This window comes from Amphiprion ocellaris, chromosome 3, assembly GCF_022539595.1.
Source record: "Amphiprion ocellaris isolate individual 3 ecotype Okinawa chromosome 3, ASM2253959v1, whole genome shotgun sequence".
NCBI classification, from domain to species: Eukaryota; Metazoa; Chordata; class Actinopteri; family Pomacentridae; genus Amphiprion; species Amphiprion ocellaris.
The window spans coordinates 40893048-40912779 of record NC_072768.1 but is presented as its reverse complement, the minus strand read 5'-3'; the positions used below and the strand labels follow the sequence as shown (position 1 = coordinate 40912779).

General features: G+C 44.1%; 2 protein-coding genes across 7 annotated transcripts in view; both read left to right on the top strand.

Annotated features, from left to right (window-relative positions):
* Window positions 1–7317, top strand: part of LOC111578298 (receptor-type tyrosine-protein phosphatase beta-like) — a 40650-nt gene extending 33333 nt beyond the window's left edge. The window contains exons 18-34 of one of the 6 annotated variants that reach the window (XM_055009464.1): window positions 446–739; window positions 899–1177; window positions 1320–1469; window positions 1553–1808; window positions 1912–2024; window positions 2119–2224; window positions 2330–2407; window positions 2733–2747; window positions 2830–2911; window positions 3105–3195; window positions 3274–3350; window positions 4692–4826; window positions 4920–5042; window positions 5727–5890; window positions 6206–6341; window positions 6695–6787; window positions 7025–7317. In XM_055009464.1, coding sequence (XP_054865439.1) covers window positions 446–739; window positions 899–1177; window positions 1320–1469; window positions 1553–1808; window positions 1912–2024; window positions 2119–2224; window positions 2330–2407; window positions 2733–2747; window positions 2830–2911; window positions 3105–3195; window positions 3274–3350; window positions 4692–4826; window positions 4920–5042; window positions 5727–5890; window positions 6206–6341; window positions 6695–6781 — 2186 coding nt within the window. In that variant the 3' untranslated portion in view covers window positions 6782–6787; window positions 7025–7317. Of the gene's footprint in view, window positions 1–445; window positions 740–898; window positions 1178–1319; window positions 1470–1552; window positions 1809–1911; window positions 2025–2118; window positions 2225–2329; window positions 2408–2729; window positions 2748–2829; window positions 2912–3026; window positions 3196–3273; window positions 3351–4691; window positions 4827–4919; window positions 5043–5726; window positions 5891–6205; window positions 6342–6694; window positions 6788–7024 lie in introns of all 6 variants that reach the window. The other 5 variants (XM_055009460.1, XM_055009463.1, XM_055009459.1 and 2 more) reach the window with 5 other exon arrangements.
* A 147-nt stretch (window positions 7318–7464) lies between these two features.
* LOC111578300 (fibroblast growth factor receptor substrate 2) lies at window positions 7465–19613 on the top strand. The gene is made up of 7 exons (XM_023284981.3): window positions 7465–8730; window positions 12758–12844; window positions 13130–13221; window positions 14530–14716; window positions 17289–17423; window positions 17890–18053; window positions 18382–19613. The coding sequence occupies exons 3-7, from the start codon at window positions 13156–13158 to the stop codon at window positions 19378–19380; spliced, it is 1551 nt and encodes a 516-aa protein (XP_023140749.1). The 5' UTR covers window positions 7465–8730; window positions 12758–12844; window positions 13130–13155; the 3' UTR covers window positions 19381–19613.
* Window positions 19614–19732: the final 119 nt, after the last annotated feature.

The following is a 19732-nucleotide window of genomic DNA, read 5'->3' as shown; positions in this document are numbered from 1 at the left end:
CTCTTGTTGTCTCCTCCTGTCATTTTGCATTGTTTTTTTGTCTTGCTTGTGTTGCTCTGTCTCGTTTTTTGCTTTTTTTTTTTTTTTTTAAATCATTTCTGTCTCATTTGTGTTTTTTGATGTTTTTTGTCTTGTTGGTTGTTGTCACTTCGTGGCTAATTATGTGGTTTTGTGTCTCATTTTGATCATTTCTTTGCACATTTGTCACATCTTTTCTCTTTGCGTTGACTTTGTGTCTCCTTTTTGTTGCTTTGTGTCTAGTTTTTAAATGGAGTCAGTTTGGTGATGTTTTAAAAATAAATTTCTGTTTTTGTGTTTCATAAAGTTCCAATATTCAGAGTTTCAGCTCTTTGGTTTGGACACTGTAGTTTTATTTGCACCATTTCAAAGAAACTAAAGCTAGAAGGTGTTTAGACGAGATGTTGAAGAAACACTAAAATCTCAGCTCCCAGACCTCCCAGCTCCTTCCTGTTTGGCAGCATCACCAACACCTCGGTGGAGGTCACCTGGTCCGTTCCGGTCGACTCCGACTACGATGACTTCGAGTTGCGCTGGACTCCGGAGGACCGGCTGTCCGTCATCAACCCATACCACAGCCGCACCGCCGGCAGCCGCATCCTGAAGGGTTTGTTCCCCGGACGACGCTACACCTTCAGGCTGCGCACCGTCAGTGGGCCGCCGGGCACCGCCGAGGCTCCGCCCACCTACAGCACGGCCATCTGGAGCAGCATCCGCACCAGTAGGTCACAACATGAACTATCCCTAGGTAAACAGGAAGTCTGACACAAAGTAAACAGGAAGTCTGACATCAGGCAGTTAAACAGGAAATCTGACACAAGGTAAACAGGAAGTGGATCAGAGACTTTGCTCTCACCAGTTTCATGTCTTCCTGGCCCAGAACCGGAGAGAGTTCAGAGCCTCCACTGCCGCCCTCAGAGCTCCACCTCCATCTCCTGCTCCTGGGAGCCTCCGGAGGCCGACTACGACTCCTACACCATCGAGTGCCTCCACCAGGACTCCCGGACCCTCGTCTACTCCAGACGCACCAACCGTGACTCCACCAGCTACGTCATCACTCAGCTGGAGCCCCACAAACACTATACCATCTCTGTGAAGGTGATCTCCGACAGGACGACCAGCGAGGAGGCCACCGACAGCGTGATCACCATGATTGACCGTAAGAAGGGTGGAGGCCGAGGGTGGAGCTTAACCTGATCTGTTAGGAGGGTGGAGATTGAAGGTTGCGGGTGGAGTTTGAAGGTTGCAGGTGGAGGTTATTGACGGAGGCTTCAGTCTAACTGGTCCTGCTGCCCCTGCAGGTCCTCCTCGGCCCCCCATCGGTACCCGGGTCAGCAGTCCGGTGGTGGTGGTCGGCAGAACCTTCATCTCCTTCAGCTTCAACTGCAGCTGGTTCAGCGATGCCAACGGAGCGGTCAGGTTCTTCACCGTGGTGGTGGCCGAGTCTGAAGGTGAGCAGCACCAGAACCTGCCCAGGAGGTTACTGGTGTGATTTTAGTCCACGTACCTGAACCTGTCTCACCTGTCTCTGAAGGTGTGGAGAACCTGCAGCCGGACCAGCACCACCCACTGCCCTCCTACCTGGACTACAGGTCCAACAGCTCCATCAGGACCTACCAGACCAGCTACTTCCCGAGTCGCTGCACCGACAGCGGAGCCAACAGTTTTGACATCAGTCTGGGGACAGGGATGGACTCTCTGGGGGGCCCCTGTGACCAGCTGGACCCGGAGTCCAGCACCGACCCGACCCCCTTCTGTGATGGTCCACTGAAGCCCAGAACCTCCTACAGGTGCTGAAACATACTGATAACCCAATCTGTCCTGGTCCTCACTGCCCAGTACTCCCAGTACTTCCCGTGCTCCCAGCTTACAGTGTGTTGTGTCTGTGTTCAGGCTCAGCATCCGAGCGTTCACTCAGCTATTTGATGAAGAGACAAAGGACTTGAGCCTCTCGTCTCCACTCTACACCGACACCTTCCTGTCTCTGCCCGTCGTCACGGATGCAGGTGAGGACTGAACTACCTGAGGACATGTAGAGGTACAGTCTCAGAGAGCAGGTGTAGAACAGGGTCAACAGTGACTGAACAGGTTTCTCTTCAGAGCCTCTGACTGGAGTCATTGAAGGAATCAGTGCCGGTTTGTTTCTCATCATCATGATGGTTGGAATCACTGCTCTGCTGGTCTGCAGGTACCGAGCCCGCAAAGTGTGAGTACTGCACCTGTCGACAGGTACACAGTACCTGACAGTACCCACACCTGTCCAACAGGTAACCCAACACCTAACCCTAACCTGTTGGTGTGTGTCTGTCAGGGTGCAGCAGAGTCCATCTGTCAGGATGAGTGTGAGGAGGGACAGAGGGACAGCAGGAGTCCAGCTGGGCATCAGAGGGTAAGAAATCAGTAATCAATACCATGATTAACAGTCAGTACTCTGGCTACATCCGACCAGTAAACATGAATAAACAGGTTTATTTCTGTTTATTAGTGTTAAGGAAAAAACAGCCAATCAGAAAACAGTCCAGAAACACCTGGTTAATCAGCTTATCTGAACTCAGGGGCTGATTGGTAGAAATGACTCAGGTAGTATTCTGACAGCAGGGTTCTACTGGTACTCTGTTGTACTTTTACTGCAGTAAAGGCTCAGAGTACTGCATGTTGTACTGCAGTTAGTCCAATCAGATGGTAACAGGTTCTCTCCTTCTGGTTCTCAGCAGCCGTCGGATCTCCAGGTGAGAACTTCCTCTCCAAGTTCCTGCTGTTCTATTGGTTCTAATGGTGTTTTGACATTAAATCTTTGATTTTCTCCTTCAGTCCGATCAAGATCATCAACTTTGAGAGTCACTACAGCAAACTGCAGGCCGACTCTCACTACCTACTGTCAGAAGAATATGAGGTCAGTGCTCACCTGGACAGGTAACAGCCTGTCACAGGCTCACAGTTCCTGATTTGAGACCTACTTTAGACAACTGTGGAACCCTGGAATCATCACGTCCACCCTGTCTCTTCAGATGGTCCAGCTCTGGGCCAGAGGTTCCTGTAGATCTCTACCTATCTTCATACAGACTTCTTCTCCTGGTTCTGTTCAGGACCTGAAGGACGTTGGTCGTAACCAGCCTCTGGACTCGGCTCTACTGCCGGAGAACCGCGGGAAGAACCGCTACAACAACATCCTGCCCTGTGAGTTACCATGGAGACGACAGAACAGGTGACTCACCTAGGGCTGCAACTCACTGATGTTCTGTTGGTTCTGTTCAGACGACTCGACCAGAGTGAAGCTGTCCTACGTGGATGATGACCCCTGCTCGGACTACATCAACGCCAGCTACATCCCAGTAAGAGCCACTCAACTATTCACCTGCTCAGGTGGAGACACCTGTCAGGAGTAATCCTGAGAGTAAGAACACCATTCACTGATTCAGAGCAAACACAATAATTCAGTTAAATTAATTTCTGTTATACCGGCACAGAGACTCACGTGCAGGGCAACAAGAGCACGACAGCCAGAATTCAGTCGATGGGCTTTATTTTAAGTCACAGCAAATAAAGCCCAAGAATTAATTCAGAATACTGTTATCGTAAAGCAGAGCCAAACAGGAACGGAAGAGCTGCTAGGAGTGGCTACAGAATACTATAACCAACTGGATCACAAATCTAACTAGACAGGCTAACTCGTACCTAGTATGACCAGGACAGGGGAGCAAACAGGAGTCTAAACACCAGAATGGCGGACAATACTCTGAAATGAAACCGAAACTAGACAACGTGCCGGCTGCGGCAGCAGAAGCTAACAACAATACTACAAATCAGTACGCTGATACATCGAAACAGAACGACAGGGAAAGTTCACGACACTAAAGTCAACGCTAGGCGACAGAATGGGGAACTGAACTGGTAGAGAGTTCTGGTAGTATAAGGGAAGGAGAGGTGGGCCGAGGTGGAGTGTGGCTGGCGTGATGGAGGAGACAAGACAGATGCTGAGGCTGGAGGAAGCATGGTGTGGGTCCTTCGGGTGGTCCAGACGATGAACGAGACAGACGGAAGACTTCCAGAGGCAGGCTCTTGCAGACCAGGCAGGGATCCAGAACTGTGAGACAAAAACACCATTAGAACAATAGTTTTCCCAGGAGCCAGATGTAACAAGAGCCAGCACTAACTTGACTGTTTAACAGTCCAGCGAGGACTGGTGGCTGCATCTGGCTTTTATGTGGAGGAAGAGTAGATGCCGCAGATCATCCCCACCTGGCAGTAATCAGTCTAGGATTATCAATAGACAGCACCTGTCTCATGCCGCCACACACCAGGTACACGCCCACCTACAGGGAGAGAGGAAAAACAGAGAGAGCCTGCTGCGATCCAGCGTAGCAAATTTTTGCTTTTCCTGATTTAAAACTAAACTGAACTTGAAACTGGTCCAGATCTGGACTCCAGATGAAGGGTTGCAGGAGCTCTGGAGCAGATGGAGGCTAGATTTAAAACATTCTTACTTTTCTAGAGATGGAGATTAGATTTAAAACATTTTGAGTTCTATAGAAACAGGCTCTGAAGGTTTTGTGACTGGCAGTGTTTCATGCCTTCATTCTTTTCCATTAGTGAGTGTTGACATCTGGAAGAGAAATATTAGGATCTGTTTTTACATTCTAGACCTCTGATTTAGTGTCTGTGGAACCTTTCAGGGGAACAACTTCCGTCGGGAGTACATCGCTACGCAGGGTCCTTTACCTGGAACCAAGGACGACTTCTGGAAGATGGTTTGGGAGCAGAACATTCACAACGTGGTGATGGTCACTCAGTGTGTGGAGAAAGGCCGGGTGGGTTCCTCTGGTTCTCAGCAGAACTGAACTTCTGTGTGAGAATGTTGTTGTTCTGACAAACTGAAGCAGCGGTGATGTTTCCTCCTCCAGGTGAAGTGTGATCATTACTGGCCCTTCGACCAGGATCCGTTATACTATGGAGATCTGATCATCCAGATGCTGTCAGAGTCGGTTCTACCTGAGTGGACCATCCGAGAGTTCAACATCTGCAGCGTGAGTCTCATGGAACCAGACCGGTTGGATTCATCTAAATGTTCAGCATGGTGAAGCATCTTCTACAGATGATGAGAGAGGAAAAGTCTGGAATAGAAAAACATCTACAGGATGAGCAGATGGTAGAAACTACCTGGAGGTTCTGGAAGACTTTTCTAGAAACATCTTCCAGAACCTCCAGTTGGTTCCTCCTGAAGCTCCTACCATCACCAGGACCTGGATGACTGAGAACCTCCACAGAAGGATGCGGAGACACCACTAGTCCAGGTTTTACCATCTGAGGAAGCATATTGGTTCCAGGTTTTGACATTTTTGCATTATAGATGTTCATGAAGGTGTGAAAATGACCAAAATATTACACAAAACAACCAAAATGTGACGCAAAATATATCCCAAAAAGATGTGAAAAGACAAAACTGTGACACAAAATGACCACAAAAAGACACGAAACAACTAAAAAGTTGGACATGTTGGTTTTAGATTTGAGTCCTGCTGACAGAACACATCTCTGAGTTCTCTCCTTCTTCATGGTGTTCTGGTTCCACAGAGCCGCAGAACTTTAGATTAAACACAAACCTCAGTGAGTTCAAATGAACCAGATCAGGGTTCAGCGGCTGAAACACTTCCTGTTTAGTCATCGGAGGAAGCGTGTTTGTGTCTCAGATGTACTTTGTGTGTTTTCAGGAGGAGCAGCTGAGCTTCAGCCGTCTGGTCCGTCAGTTTCACTACACGGTCTGGCCTGATCACGGAGTCCCAGAGACCACCCAGTCCCTGATCCAGTTCGTCCGGACCGTCCGGGACTACGTCAACAGGAGTCCTGGATCTGGACCCACCGTGGTCCACTGCAGGTACATCTCAGACTGAGTTTGTTTTGTTGGTGTGTCCTTCAGTGTTTCTGCCTGTTAAATGTGATGTTTTTTGACTGGACTCTAGTGTGTCCTTCAGTGTTTCTGCCTGTTAAATGTGGTGTTTTCTGACTGGACTCTGGTGTGTCCTTCGGTGTTTCTGCTTGTTAAATGTGGTGTTTTTTGACTGGACTGGTGTGTCCTTCAGTGTTTCTGCCTGTTAAATGTAGGGTTTTCTGACTGGACTCTGGTGTGTCCTTCAGTGTTTCTGCCTGTTAAATGTAGGGTTTTCTGACTGGACTCTGGTGTGTCCTTCAGTGCCGGTGTGGGCCGAACGGGGACCTTCATCGTCCTGGACCGGGTTCTGCAGCAGCTGGACAGTAAAGACATTCTGGACGTCTATGGCGCCGTGTTCGATCTGCGACTGCACCGGTCACACATGGTGCAGACTGAGGTAGGACTGATGCATCATGGGAGCAGAGGCTGCCAGACCTTCAGTCTGATGCAGGTGGCCATATTTGTAGTTTTTACACAGTCATGTACCCAGAATGCACTGCAGATAAGTCCAGTTTAAGGGAGGCTGATTTTAAACAGAAGAAGTACCAAGAGCAGAAATACTGCAGTACACAGGGTAAAAATACTGCAGTACACAGGGTAAAAATACTGCAATACACAGGGTAAAAATACTGCAATACACAGGGTAAAAATACTACAGTACCCAGGTTAGTAATACTGCAGTAATCCTGTGTGTCCAGGGTACAAATACTGCAGTACCCAGTAGTAATACTGCAGTACTCCTGTGTCCAGGGTCAGTATTCGTACCTGCATCAGTGCCTCCATGATGTCATCAGAGCCAGAAAACTTCGCAGCGAACAAGAAAACCTGAGAATCTGATCACAGGTGAGTCATCAATGATCACACTTATTGATTATCCGCTCTGATGATCAGACGTATTGATTGATGATCAGACGTATTGATGATCAGACGTATTGACTGATGATCAGACGTATTGATGATCAGACGTATTGATTGATAATCAGACGTATTGATTGATGATCAGACGTATTGATTGATGATCAGACGTATTGATGATCAGATGTATTGATTGATGATCAGACGTATTGATCCTCTCCACAGGAGCTGCTGCTGCTGAGCCCCACAGAGACGCTGTTTATTTTTCTATCAGTTTAAAAAGAAGTTTTGATAATTTATGTTCCTGTTTGTACATTTTTAAATTTAATCACCTCTGATCCTGATGAACATGTATCATACATGTACCAGATAATCTAACATGTATGATACCTGTACCACCAGATAACCTGACATGTATGATATGTGTACTACCGCAGTACTAGTACTTCTCTGTATGTGATATGTGGTATTTTTACTGTATGTGAGTCTCATTAAAGTCACAGTATGCGTAGAAAATACCACAGTTCTCTGAGTATTCAACAGAAATCACTGAGCAGGAATGTAGTACTGCACGTACACAAAATACTACAGTACACTTTAAAAATACTGCAGTATACTGAGGGAAAATATTGCAGTGCAGACGAAAAATACTGCAACATGACAAAAACTCACAGAGCAGGAATATTTTAACAGTAAAATACTGAAGTATAAAGCAAAAGTTTGTGTTGCTGCGTTATGTTGCGTTGTTGTGTTATTATGTTGTTTGTGTTGTGTTATTATGTTGTGTGTTTGTGTTACTGTGTGTGTTTGTGTTATTATGTTGTGTTGTTTTGACATTATGTTGTGTGTTTGTGTCGTTCTGTGTTTGTTTCTGTGTGCATTTGTGTTATTGTGTTATGTTGTTGTGTTACTGTGTGTTTGTGTTATGTTGTGTGTTGTTATTATGTTGTGTTTGTGTTATTGTGTGTTTGTGTTATGTTGTGTGCTTGTGTTACTGTGTGTTTGTGTTATTGTTGTGTTATTATGTTGTGTTACTGTGTGTTTGTGTTATATTGTTACTGTGTGTTTATGTTATCATGTTGTGTTTGTGTTATTGTGTTATTATGTTGTGTTACTGTGTGTTTGTATTATGTTGTTACTGTGTGTGTTTGTGTTATTATGTTGTGTGTTTGTGTTGTTTTGTTATGTTGTGTGATTGTGTTGTGTGTTTGGGGTTTTGTGTTTTTGCTATGTGTTTGTGTTACTTTGTGTGTTTGTGTTATTGTTGTTATTATGTTGTGTTACTGTGTGTGTTTGTGTTGTTGTGTTATTATGTTGTGTGTTTGTGTTACTGAGTGTGTTTGTATTGTTGTTGTGTTATTATGTTGTGTTACTGTGTGTGTTTGTGTTACTATGTTGTGTTACTGTGTGTTTGTGTTATTATGTTGTGTTAGTGTTACTGTGTGTGTTTGTGGGTCCGTCTCGCGGCCAAGAGGCCCCTGCTGTCCCCGGACCGCTCTCTGCGCATGCTCCATGCGGCGGCTCTCAGCACATTGAAGTGTCGGAAGTTTAGCGGAGTTTTAGCCGACTAGCAGCAGAACGACGCTCCGAGCGAACAAACTCGTTTTTTTTAGCCGCAAAAAGTGCGTTTGGACGGAACTTCGCAGCCCGCATTGAAGCCCGGAGGCCCGTCGATGGATTTAGGCCGTTTCCCGCTGTTGAATCTGCACAAACGGGAGCGTTAGCGGCGTTTGAAAGAAGTTGTGATTGTTTTTTTGGCGCTCTGGCGGCGCAGAGGAAAGATGGAGGATCTGCGGCTGTAGCAGCGGCTAACGCTAGCTGGACCGCCGCTCCACTGGCACCACCGTCCGTGGAGGAATCCCAGCCGCTCCGCCGCTCTGAGGACGTCCCGAAACTTTGGATGGTTTGATCGAACGCGCTATCGGAGCCCGGTGAGTACGGCCTCGTGTCGGGGAAGGCTAGCGGGCGGAGTGCGTCGGTGTGTCGGAGCCCTGAGTTAGCCTCGGAGCTAATGGGACCTGCGTTAGCTTATTGAAGAGCAGCTTAGCTCGATGCTAACTAGCTGCCATTACAGCAACAGCAGGCTAGTTAGCAGCTAGTTAGGGCTAGTTCAGACTCAGACTAACAGTTAGCAGCTAGTTAGAGCTAGTTTAGACTCTTATAAACAGTTAGCAGCTAGTTAGGGCTAGTTTGGAGTCTAACAACTGGGTTAACTTAGTGCTAGTTAGTGGTTCTGCTGCTCAGCCTGAACTCACACAACTTAGGTTAGTTTTGACCAAAACATCTAGTGTTTAGTCTCACAAACTCACACAACTTAGATAGAGTAGTTACAGTTAAACAAACTGACACAACTTAGATTAGTAGGGTTAGTGCTGAGTTGGGTGGTTAGTTTTAGTAAGTATTTATTTGTCTGGTAAACTCTGACTAGTTAACTGGAAGCAGTAAATAAACCAACGCTTTACTAAACTCAGTGTTTTATCAGTAAATTAGTTTTGAATCTTAATAGTTTAATCCAGAATGTGTTAAAAGTTACAGTCAATAAAGAGATTAATTTATAAACTTCAGTACAAAATAGTGCAGACTTTAAAAGGCATAAATAAAAAAATTCTAAAGCAGTACAGCATTGTAAATGTAGAAATACTGCTGAGATAAATAATAAAACAGACATAGAAGGGATAGATTAGTGATGGATCTCAAATGTTTTTAGGTTCATGAAAACTAAAACTAGATAAACTAACAGAGTTCATCTCCTAAAGTCTGTTTTCTTCTGTTAGTTTCTAATTTGATCTGAAATAAGTCAGATTGTTTTCTGAGCTCATAAATGGGTTTTTAGCAGCTGATAAATGAAATCCATCAACCAGCTGTTTCATAATCCATAAACCTCTGCTGTGTCTCATTTCTAATCTTTTATCACTTTAAAATGAATAATGTTGGGCTGTGGATCAAACTAAAATCACTCATTTCACAACTTTTTACAACTAAAATACATTAGAAGTAATTATTAGAGTCATTAGAGCTCATGAATGATGATAAAAGTAGATTTTTTTGTCGTTTTGTGTCTCATTTTGTCATTTTTTGTCTCGTTTTTTCATTTTGTGTCTCATTTTTGGCGTTTTTGTATCGTTTTTATCATCTTGTGTCTCATTTTTGGCGTTTTGTGTTTCATTTTTGGCGTTTTTGTATCATTTTATCATTTTGTCTCATTTTTGGCATTTTGTGTCTCATTTTTTGTCTTATTTTTCTCATTTTGTCTAATAGTTATTACAGTTATGAATGATGAGAAAAGTTTTTTTTTCTGTTCAAAAATCTAGAAACACAGAAAAATAACATTACAACATGAGAATAACAATAATGTGTGTTTATTAATGTGTGGATTATTTTCTGCTGTTGGTCTCCTCTGATGAGGAAAGAAACAGGAAGTATCCACAGTGAAGGAGCTGAAATCACTCAAATTAATCAACCAATCAGAATCACTGTCAGCTGATCAACCAGTCAGGATCACTGTCAGCTGATCAACCAATCAGAATCACTCAGCTGATCAACCAATCAGAACCACTGTCAGCTGATCATGATGATTGATTGATCTGAGAGTTAAGTTATTATTGTGTTTGTCAATCAGCTGAACTGATCAGTTGATCAATAAGTGACAGAAAATCAGTCATTTCTTTTCTGTCTTCTATCCAGTAAACAGAATCATTCTGACAGAAATTATTTATTCAACTTTGGGAAAGTTGGTCAAAAAATCACTACAAAGTTTATTTATATCTTTGAATAATCTGTCGGTTGTTTTATTGATCAGTTGATCCAGTTTTAGGTCCACAGAGCTAGTTTTGTCCGATCAATATTTAATTTAAACACAGATTCAGAGAATCCTGAAGTCAGCAAATGTTCAGTTCGTCTCATTTTTGTCATTTTGATTCTCATTTTTGTCATTTTGAGTCTCGTTTTTGTCATTTTGTGTCTCACTTTGTGTCTCCAACTATTCGGATCTCAACATTAATATTGGGATATTGGGGTCCAGCCCTTCTGGAATCAACAGTTTCTGAGGAGTTTTAGAGTTTATTCCTGTTCATGTTTGGCTGTAAATTAAAATCCAGAACTGGAGCTCAGGTAAAGGAGGATTTCTGCATTTAGGAGGCTTTACTTTATCGATTTACATTTAATTTATAAACCAAGAAAACACACGGCTGCTGTCAGGATGTCTCAGGAGAAAACTGTAGTTCTTGGTTCAGTACCACGAACATTTTAAAGTTTTAAAAGTCGCAGTTTTCTGAAACTCTCTAATTCTATTTTCTGAGGGAGAAACACTCAGTTCTAGATAAAATATCCCTAATACGTCTGTTATTCAGTCAGAGTTTTTATCTGCTGATGGAGCTGAGGGCTTTTATGTTTGAGCCCAGATGATGAAACCTGAGTCAGTGTTTAGATGTTGATGATCTAGTCGGTAAAGACCTGACGGGTTCTAAACACAGAACAGAAACCCAACAGTCCCAAGGTTGGATTCTGTATGATTGATCAGCCATGGAGGGAATCTCAGCTACTGGAGCTGAAGAAAGCTGGATGTTAACCTCAGAAATATTACCGTTTATTGTCTCAGTTACTGAATAATTCAACGTGAATGACAGCAGTTTGTCCAGAAAGACTCCAGATCTGTTGAAAATGATAGAAATAGCTGCTTCAGAATGTTCAGAATGAGCTCCAAACTAGTTCACATTAAAGAGTAGAAACTGATCTACAGTGGCTGAACTTTTTAACAGCTAATTGATTCATCGCTGCAGCTCAGAGCAGAATAATCAGAGTTTCTGATTTGGTGCTTTTCTTTGTCATATTTTATTATAAACTGAAGGTTTCTGGACGGTTTGTCCTTCAGCTGAGCAGGTTCTGGTTATTTTAGTTTCTGAGCAAATTCATTTTAAAAAATAATGAAAAAGGAGTTTTAGTTGCAGCATTTATTGGATGCATTGTGGAAAACTGTGGTAGAGATATTATATAAAAATATAAATGCACTTGTAGAGATATATATGTGTGTGTGTGTGTGTGTGTGTGTGTGTGTGTATATATATATATAAAATAAAGACACCTGTAGAAATATTATATAAAATAAATACACCTTTAGAGATATAAAATATATACAGCTGTCAAAGTACACAAAATCCTAGAAATAATTCTTATTTAATCGTGTGAAGTGTCAGTTTATTCTGCTGGACAGTTGGAACATTTAAAGAGTAAAAAGTTGAATAATTTTTTACTGCTGATGGTTTATGTATAAACATATATAGTTATGTTTCTATATATTTTCTATGAGTTTATTCCTGCAGCACTTGATTTCTCACGGTGGTTAAACAGTGAAATATTTTTAAAAAACAGAACAGACAGTGGAATAAAACGCACCCAGATTCTAGTTATTAAAACGACAAAAGGTGTGAAAAATAAAAGAACACGTACAAGAAAGCATTCCATGAAACATAAAAATAAGGAATGAAAAGGTTTAATGAAAGAAAGGCAGGTCTGATCAGGATTAAAATTAAATGAAAAACAATGGAGATAAGAAACATCCTGAAGAGGTTAATTTATAAAAGTAGATTTAATAAAAGTTAATAATAACAGTTAAAATATGAACTAGAAATACTACTGTTGAAGCTTTGCACTGACTTTTAATGATAATACTTATTATTATTGTTATTAATAAAAGTCACTTTAAAGTTTTAATAATAATAATAATAATAATAATATTAATAATAATAATAATAATAATAATAATAATAATAATAATAATAATAATAATATTATTATTATTATTATTATTATTATTATTATTATTATTATTATTATTATTATTATTATTAAAACTTTACACTGACTTTTAATAATAATTAATATTATTAAAACTTTACACTGACTTTCAATATTAGTAATAATATTAATAATAAACTGCCTTTTTTCGTCTTTGTGCTGCAGATCTGCTGTTTATGTCCAGGACCTCTAAATAATGAGAGTCCTTCAGGCTCTGAGGATGGAAGCAACACTACTGGAGGAAGGATCTAGGTGAGACACCTGTTTGCACCTGTACTATACCTGATTACACCTGTACTATACCTGATTACACCTGTACTATACCTGATTACACCTGTACTATACCTGATTACACCTGTACTATACCTGTTTGCACCTGTGTTGATTCTCATCTGACCCTCTGCTGAAACACATCCTGTTGTCTGACCTGTTTCATGTGTTTTACAGTCTATATGTTACTGTTTAAATCATTTTATTCTCCAGAATGTCATCGTATTGCTGATCCTGACAGTAAACTCTATGGTTTGTGTCCCTCAGACATCGGATGGTGCTCTGAAGAAGCCATGGGTAGCTGCTTAAGCTGTCCAGAGAAAGAGTCAATTCCAGATAATCATCAGAGTAAATTCAAGGTGAGTTCATGCCCGGACCTGCTGCTCCTCGCCCTGGATTATTCTCTAATGACTGCTGGAGTTTCACAGTGACTCAGAGCCGCCCACTCAGAATTAAAGTAATTAACGTGGAACAGGTCTGACTGTTGGGAAATGATCCTGATGAACCGCTGACGAGGATCTGACAGCAAACACTCGACTGAATCATCAGTTTCTGTCTCCACTGAGGAATCCAGTCAGTGTTTGTCTGCAGGCATCTAGAAGCAGCTGCAGCTCTATGTATTAAATAATGCAACCTATAAACTGGTAAATACATCGATGAACAGCTCATTAATATTAATCAGCTGCAGCTCCATATGTTCATTAAATAAGAGAACCTACAAACTAAGCAGCTGATTAATATTAATGATCTGTGATAGTCAGAGAAGCTGTTTGGTGTCAGAGTTTGGTGATTTCAGATCTCGTTCTATCTGATTGTGCTCACTTGGACCGTTCTGTTTGAACTTTGTGGTGGTTTAAAGTGACATTTTTGTGTTTTTCTGCTTCGTCAGGTGGTTTGTGTTTTATTTTGGTTGCTCTGTGTCACATTTTTGATGGTTTATGACCATTTACGGTCCTGTGCATCTATTTTTGTGTTATATTTGGATCATTTTTCCATCTTTTTTCAGTGTCGTCATAACATTTGGGCGTCTCTGCTTCTTCGGTGGTTTGTGTTTAGCTTGTGTCACGTTGTGGTCCTGTTTCATCATTGTGTGTTGCATTCAGGGTGAATAAACTCTGTGTTGTCAGCAGGTGGCGCTGTAGGACACATCAGCTGTAATAAACAGTAGAAGGAAACACAACAAACCTCAGAGATCCTCTGATATTGTCACAAACAGCTGATCAGTCATGTGACTCGTGTTAATCTGAAAGGTGTTTCCATGACGATCAGAAATACTTTAGAAAAGGTCAGAAACAGAAAAATGTTTTTCCTAAATGAAGGTTTTAAATTCAGATTCAGAATTTTCCTGCTTCAACAAACTTTTTCTACCGACATTCTATAAAATTCAGAAAAACGTTCTGGTGGAAGAAAAGCAGCCGTGAGGGTGGATAATAATAAAAAGAATAGTAATAATAATGATGAGGTAATTATAATAATAATAACATAGTATTAACAGTAAAGTAATAGTGACAATGAAGGTCTAAAGATAATAATAATAATAATAAATAATGTAATTATAATAATAACATAATATTAACAATAAAGTAATAATGATAATGAAAGTCTAAAGATAATAATGATAACAATAATAATAAAGTAACACTAATACTGACCGTGTTTCCTGTCAGGTGATCAATGTGGACGACGATGGGAATGAGCTGGGTTCAGGTGTGATGGAGCTGACCGACGCCGAGCTCGTCCTCCACACCCATCGCCGTGACGACGTCAGGTGGCCTTACCTGTGCCTGCGGCGCTATGGCTATGACTCCAACCTGTTCTCCTTCGAGAGCGGCCGCCGCTGCCAGACGGGACAAGGTACCGACTGATCAATACCGATTATTGATCCTTTAGGAGGCCATAGTCATGATTCACTGATGATGTCATTATTTATATTAATACAGAGGAGATGATGACATCGGAGTCACCTGACTTTAGGATGTTCTCCTCTGTTGACTGATCGATTGATTGATTGAGATCAATAACAGTTTGTCTCCTGCAGTTATCTCTGCTGTTCTTCAATTTTCTGTTTCTGTTCTTCTTTTATTTCCCACTGGGGTCCAGATCTTAAAGTTTTATAAGTTTTTGTTGCTACCTGTTAATGTAGCTGCTAGCTGCTAACTTAGCTGCTAGCTGCTAACATAGCTGCTAGATGATAGCTTAGATGCTAGCTTAGCTGCTAGCTGCTAACATAGCTGCTAGCCAGTAGTATTGTAACATTTTAATGTTTTGATGTTTTTATTGGGACCTGCCAAGGGACTGCAGATGGAAATTAGCTTAAAGCTAACTCTGGTGCAATACATCAAATGGAAACATTTATGTTTAATATTGTACATGGTCCCTTTTTAAATAAACTGATAATAATAGCATTAGCCTCTGTGACAGCAGCTAATGTTTGTGTTGATGTTTGTGTTAAGGTGCGTGTCCACGAGATGTGACTTTCTCACACGGCAATGCACCGCATCTGAAAATCACACACATGGTGGGCGGTCACTAGCGGACCACAACATTGTCTCATGACAGCGCTGGAGCAACAGCAGGCTGCTATGTGGTCATGTGACGGAGCTTTCAGCTGGACAGTCCGGCAGATGAGTCGGATAAACACAGCGGCTCGGCTGCAAACTTTTCCTTTTATTTTGAAAACACTTCAGGGAAAAGTATTTCTGAAAGCATCTGAGGCGAGAAATAATCTGCAGCAGCTGAATCTGTCCTGGTTTTATGTCACCGACAGCTAGTTTAGATGTTTGGGGTCAGTTTCACGATGCTTGGAATCTCCACATGCCGCATCCAGTTTGCATAAAGTAGAAGTCCAGTCTACTTGATGCAAATGAGCTGTAGCCCTCTCTGGGTAAACACACCGGATCACAGCTGGAAACACCCAGCAACTGGACCAGCATGCCACATGCGGCGCATTTCTAGCTGCGATCCGCTGTGTTTATCCGACTCATCTGCCGGGCCGTCAAGCTGAAAGCTCCGTCACGTGACCACGTAGTGGCCAGCTGTTGCTCCAGCGCTGTCATGTGCCAATGTTGTGGTCCGCAAGTGACCGCCCACCATGCGTGTGATTTTCAGATGTGGTGTGTTGCCGTGCGGGTAAAATCACATCTAGTGGACACACACCTTCAAAGTCCACCTGACTTTGGAAGAGTGTTAGCATGCTAGCTGCACAGCTAACCTCTCAGTGTTAGCATTAGCTTAGCATCGTTAGCAGCTCCAGCTGCCCCAACAGGTGAACTCTTCAGGTGTGTTCAGGTGAAACATCAGGATGTGAAGCTGAGGTTTGATCCTGAAACATGATGCGTTCAAGGACCTCCAGAAAGTCAGAAATATGATGAGTTTAAATGGAGTCCTTCAGAGATGAGACTGATAATTGGCGCTATGTAAATAAAATTGAATTGAATCAGCGTGTTGTTGTCATGGAAACCATGACTCACTTTATTCACATGTTCAACATGGCAACACAACATCAGGTTTTCATCAACACAATCAGACACTGTGTCAGTGTGCAGGTCCACAACAAGCTGCAACACACAGCAACAGACACAACAACACAACAACTACACAACACCAACCACCAGCAGGCCGTGCTGCTGTGAGGGAGCTAAAATGTGCTTGTGTTGTTGGACCTGGATCAGCTGGTCCTGGTTCTGGTCCTGGTCCAGGTTCTGATCCTGGTCCAGGTTCTGATCCTGGTCCAGGTTCTGATCCTGGTTCTGGTTCTGTCGCTGTTATCTTGGGTCCATGCTGTCAGAGGATGGAGGTCGGTAAGTCTGACTCCCCAATACTGTGATCGATCAGGTCAGCAGTATTGATCAGCTGTGTTTGTGATGTCAGTCTTCAGGGATCAATAAGTGTCCTGGTGGCGTGTCCCTGCAGTGTAAACGTGTCCTTCCCGTGTTGCTGTAATCCTGGTCCACACATTTTCTCCCCTCAGTCCTTCTAACATAATTCACATGTTGGTCCTCCTAAATGTCATGCGTGTTATAAGGATCAATCTGGACACACCTCTGGAAATATTCCCAGTATGGAGGTGGAACTGGTGAAATATTCCCAGTATTCCCAGTATTGAGGTGGAACTGTGTCTGGACTGTGGAGGTCTCAGCTCAGTTTAATGGATGAATTCCTGTCATTCCGTTCATGAACCTATAGAACACCTGCAGTAGTGTAGCTTCCAGCAGGTGGAGTAACAGGTAGAGACAGGTGTGTCTCTAATGCTCTGATCAGCAGTTTTACAGGAAGAAATCTGTCACGTTTACATTAATGTGACAGATTTTATTAAACCTTCACTGATCATATAAACTGATAGAAAGCTCCTACCTGTCCCTCTGTCTCTCTGTCCTGATGTTGACCAACCCAGTGCTGATGTGTGTGTAACTGTGTGTGTTTTCAGGTATTTTTGCCTTTAAATGTTCCCGAGCTGAGGAGATCTTCAACATGCTGCAGGAGGTGATGCACAGCCACAGCATCAGCGTGGTGGAGGAGGCAGTGCTGGAGCCCAACCACCAGGGGGCGCTCACTCCTGCAGGTAAGATACCAGCAGCAGGTATATGTAAAATATATATCAATATAAGGACCTGTGTACACACGTGGACAAAATTGTTGGTACCCCTCAGTTAATGACAAAAAAACCCACAATGTTCACAAATAATTTGAATCTGACAAAGTAATAATAAAAATTCTATGAAAACTAACCAATAAAAATCAGGATTGCTTTCGACCCGTGGTTCAACAGAATTATTTTTAAAAAATAAACTCATGAAACAGGCCTGGACAAAAATGATGGTACCCTTAACTTAATATTTTGTTGCACAACCTTTTGAGGCAATCACTGCAATCAAACCATTTGTGTAACTGTCAGTGAGACTTCTGTACCATTGTGGGCTTTTCTTTCATTAACTGAAGGGTACCAACAATTTTGTCCATGCATGTAAATATCTATATAAGGTCCTGTGTGTATATAAATATCTTTCATCTATATATTGCTTCCTCAGCTCTCGGGTACTCGGTGCCCACGGTGCCAAACGGGGTGAGCAGGATTCCCTCTGTGGGGGAGGCTCCGTCTCACCCGTCCACCCGTCACCCGTCAGTAGCCAGCACCAGGCTGCCATCTGTGGGTGAGGACTCTACTCACCCCCTGCTGGTGGCCGACGAAGCGGTAAGACCTCCACCTGTTCACCTGACCTCAGGTAGAACGGGTCAGGTGACTAGAGTCAGGTGACTAGAGTCAGTCTTTATTTATTCCAACCTTCTGACTGATTCATGAAGAATCTGAGTTTCATTGTTTAACCTGCTGGGTTACCATGGTAACTGATGCATAGCCACGTCACCATGGTAACTGATTCATATTCTTCTGTACGTTAATAATCTGCGTCAGTCGACTGATAGTTAACCAGTGGTTACTATGGAAACACCCTAACACTGTCTCTGTGTGTTGCCTTATTGTGTGTTGTTGCGTCATTGTGTGTATTGTGTTGTTGTGTTAGGTCCATACCTATGTGAACACCACGGGGCTCCTGGAGGAGCCCAGTCCTCTGGCGGCTCCGACCCCCCTGGAGAGCCCCTCCTCCCCCCAGCCTCAGTGCCCCCCGACCCCCCCTCCTCCCCCGAGGACCCGGGCGGAGCCTCAGGTGGCCCCGCCCCTTGCGGTGGAGCCTCAGGTGGTCCTGGAGCCGGTGGGCGTCCGCTTCGTTCTGGGTCCGACCCCGGTCCAGAGGCAGCTGATGGAGAAGCGGCAGCAGGAGCAGCGGGAGGCCGAGGGGCCCCGAGAGACTAACGGACACGCCGAGCCGGGCCCCGCCCACTCTAACAGCTCCTCCCATCCACCCATGGCCCCCCGCCGCCACCGCCCGCCCCCCCTCACCCCCGACCTGCAGAATGTCAACAACTCGGCCCAGCGGCGCACCGCCCTGCTGGACTACGAGAACCTGCCGGCGCTGCCCCCAGTGTGGGAGGCCCGGAAGGCGAGCAGCGAGGACGAGGACAACCCGAAGACGGCGTCCCTGAACGGCTACGGCCACCACGGCCCGCTACAGCACTCCTACTCCCACCCGCTGTCCGCCGCCCTGGAGCCCTTGCACAACTACGTGAACACGGAGAACGTGACGGCGCCGCTGAGCGCCCAGCGGCCCGACACGGCCCGGCGCCGCGCCGACGGACCCACCGTCTTCAACTTCGACTTTCGCCGGCCGCCGTTGCCGGGCCTCAACGAGCCACCCAAAACCCTCAACTACATCGAGGTGGAGATGGACGGCGGCGCCGGGACCAGGGGCGCCTCGGACGGCAGCAACCCCCACACGCCCCGCACCCCCACCTCTCCGCTGCCGCCTACCACGCCCACCCGCCGCACCGAACTCTATGCCCTCATCGACATCGAGCGCACTGCCGCCATGTCCAACCTGCAGAAGGCGCGGCCGCGGGACGACGGCACGTCACGCAAGACCCGACATAACAGCACCGAGCTGCCCACCAAGAGCACCGTGTGACCCCGCACGGACCAATGGGGCGGGACAAAGACTGGTGTGGCTCACCTGAGCAGGTGAGCTGCAGACGGACCTGGACTGTATCAGGACGGACTGCTTTCTTATATGGTACAAATCAGTATTACTGAACAAAGCATTCCATTTAGCCTTTTATATGAGTCACTATGTGCTGCTGTAACTCACCATGTTCCAACATGTACAGTAGATCTGGCACAATAAATGTGTTTCTATTTGTACTCTGTGCATGTGGATCGCACGTTTCATTACCATGATCTGAAATCAGTCAGATCTGGTTCTTCTTTAATGATCAGAGTTCTACCAGAACCTCTTCAGAACATCTGGTTCTTCATCTCCA

Coding starts and splice junctions, on each gene's coding strand:
- LOC111578300 (XM_023284981.3), top strand. CDS start 13,156: ATGGGTAGCTGCTTAAGCTGTCCAGAGAAAGAGTCAATTCCAGATAAT. Junction 17,424..17,889: donor GGGGGCGCTCACTCCTGCAG/GTAAGATACCAG, acceptor TTGCTTCCTCAG/CTCTCGGGTACTCGGTGCCC. Junction 18,054..18,381: donor TGCTGGTGGCCGACGAAGCG/GTAAGACCTCCA, acceptor TTGTTGTGTTAG/GTCCATACCTATGTGAACAC.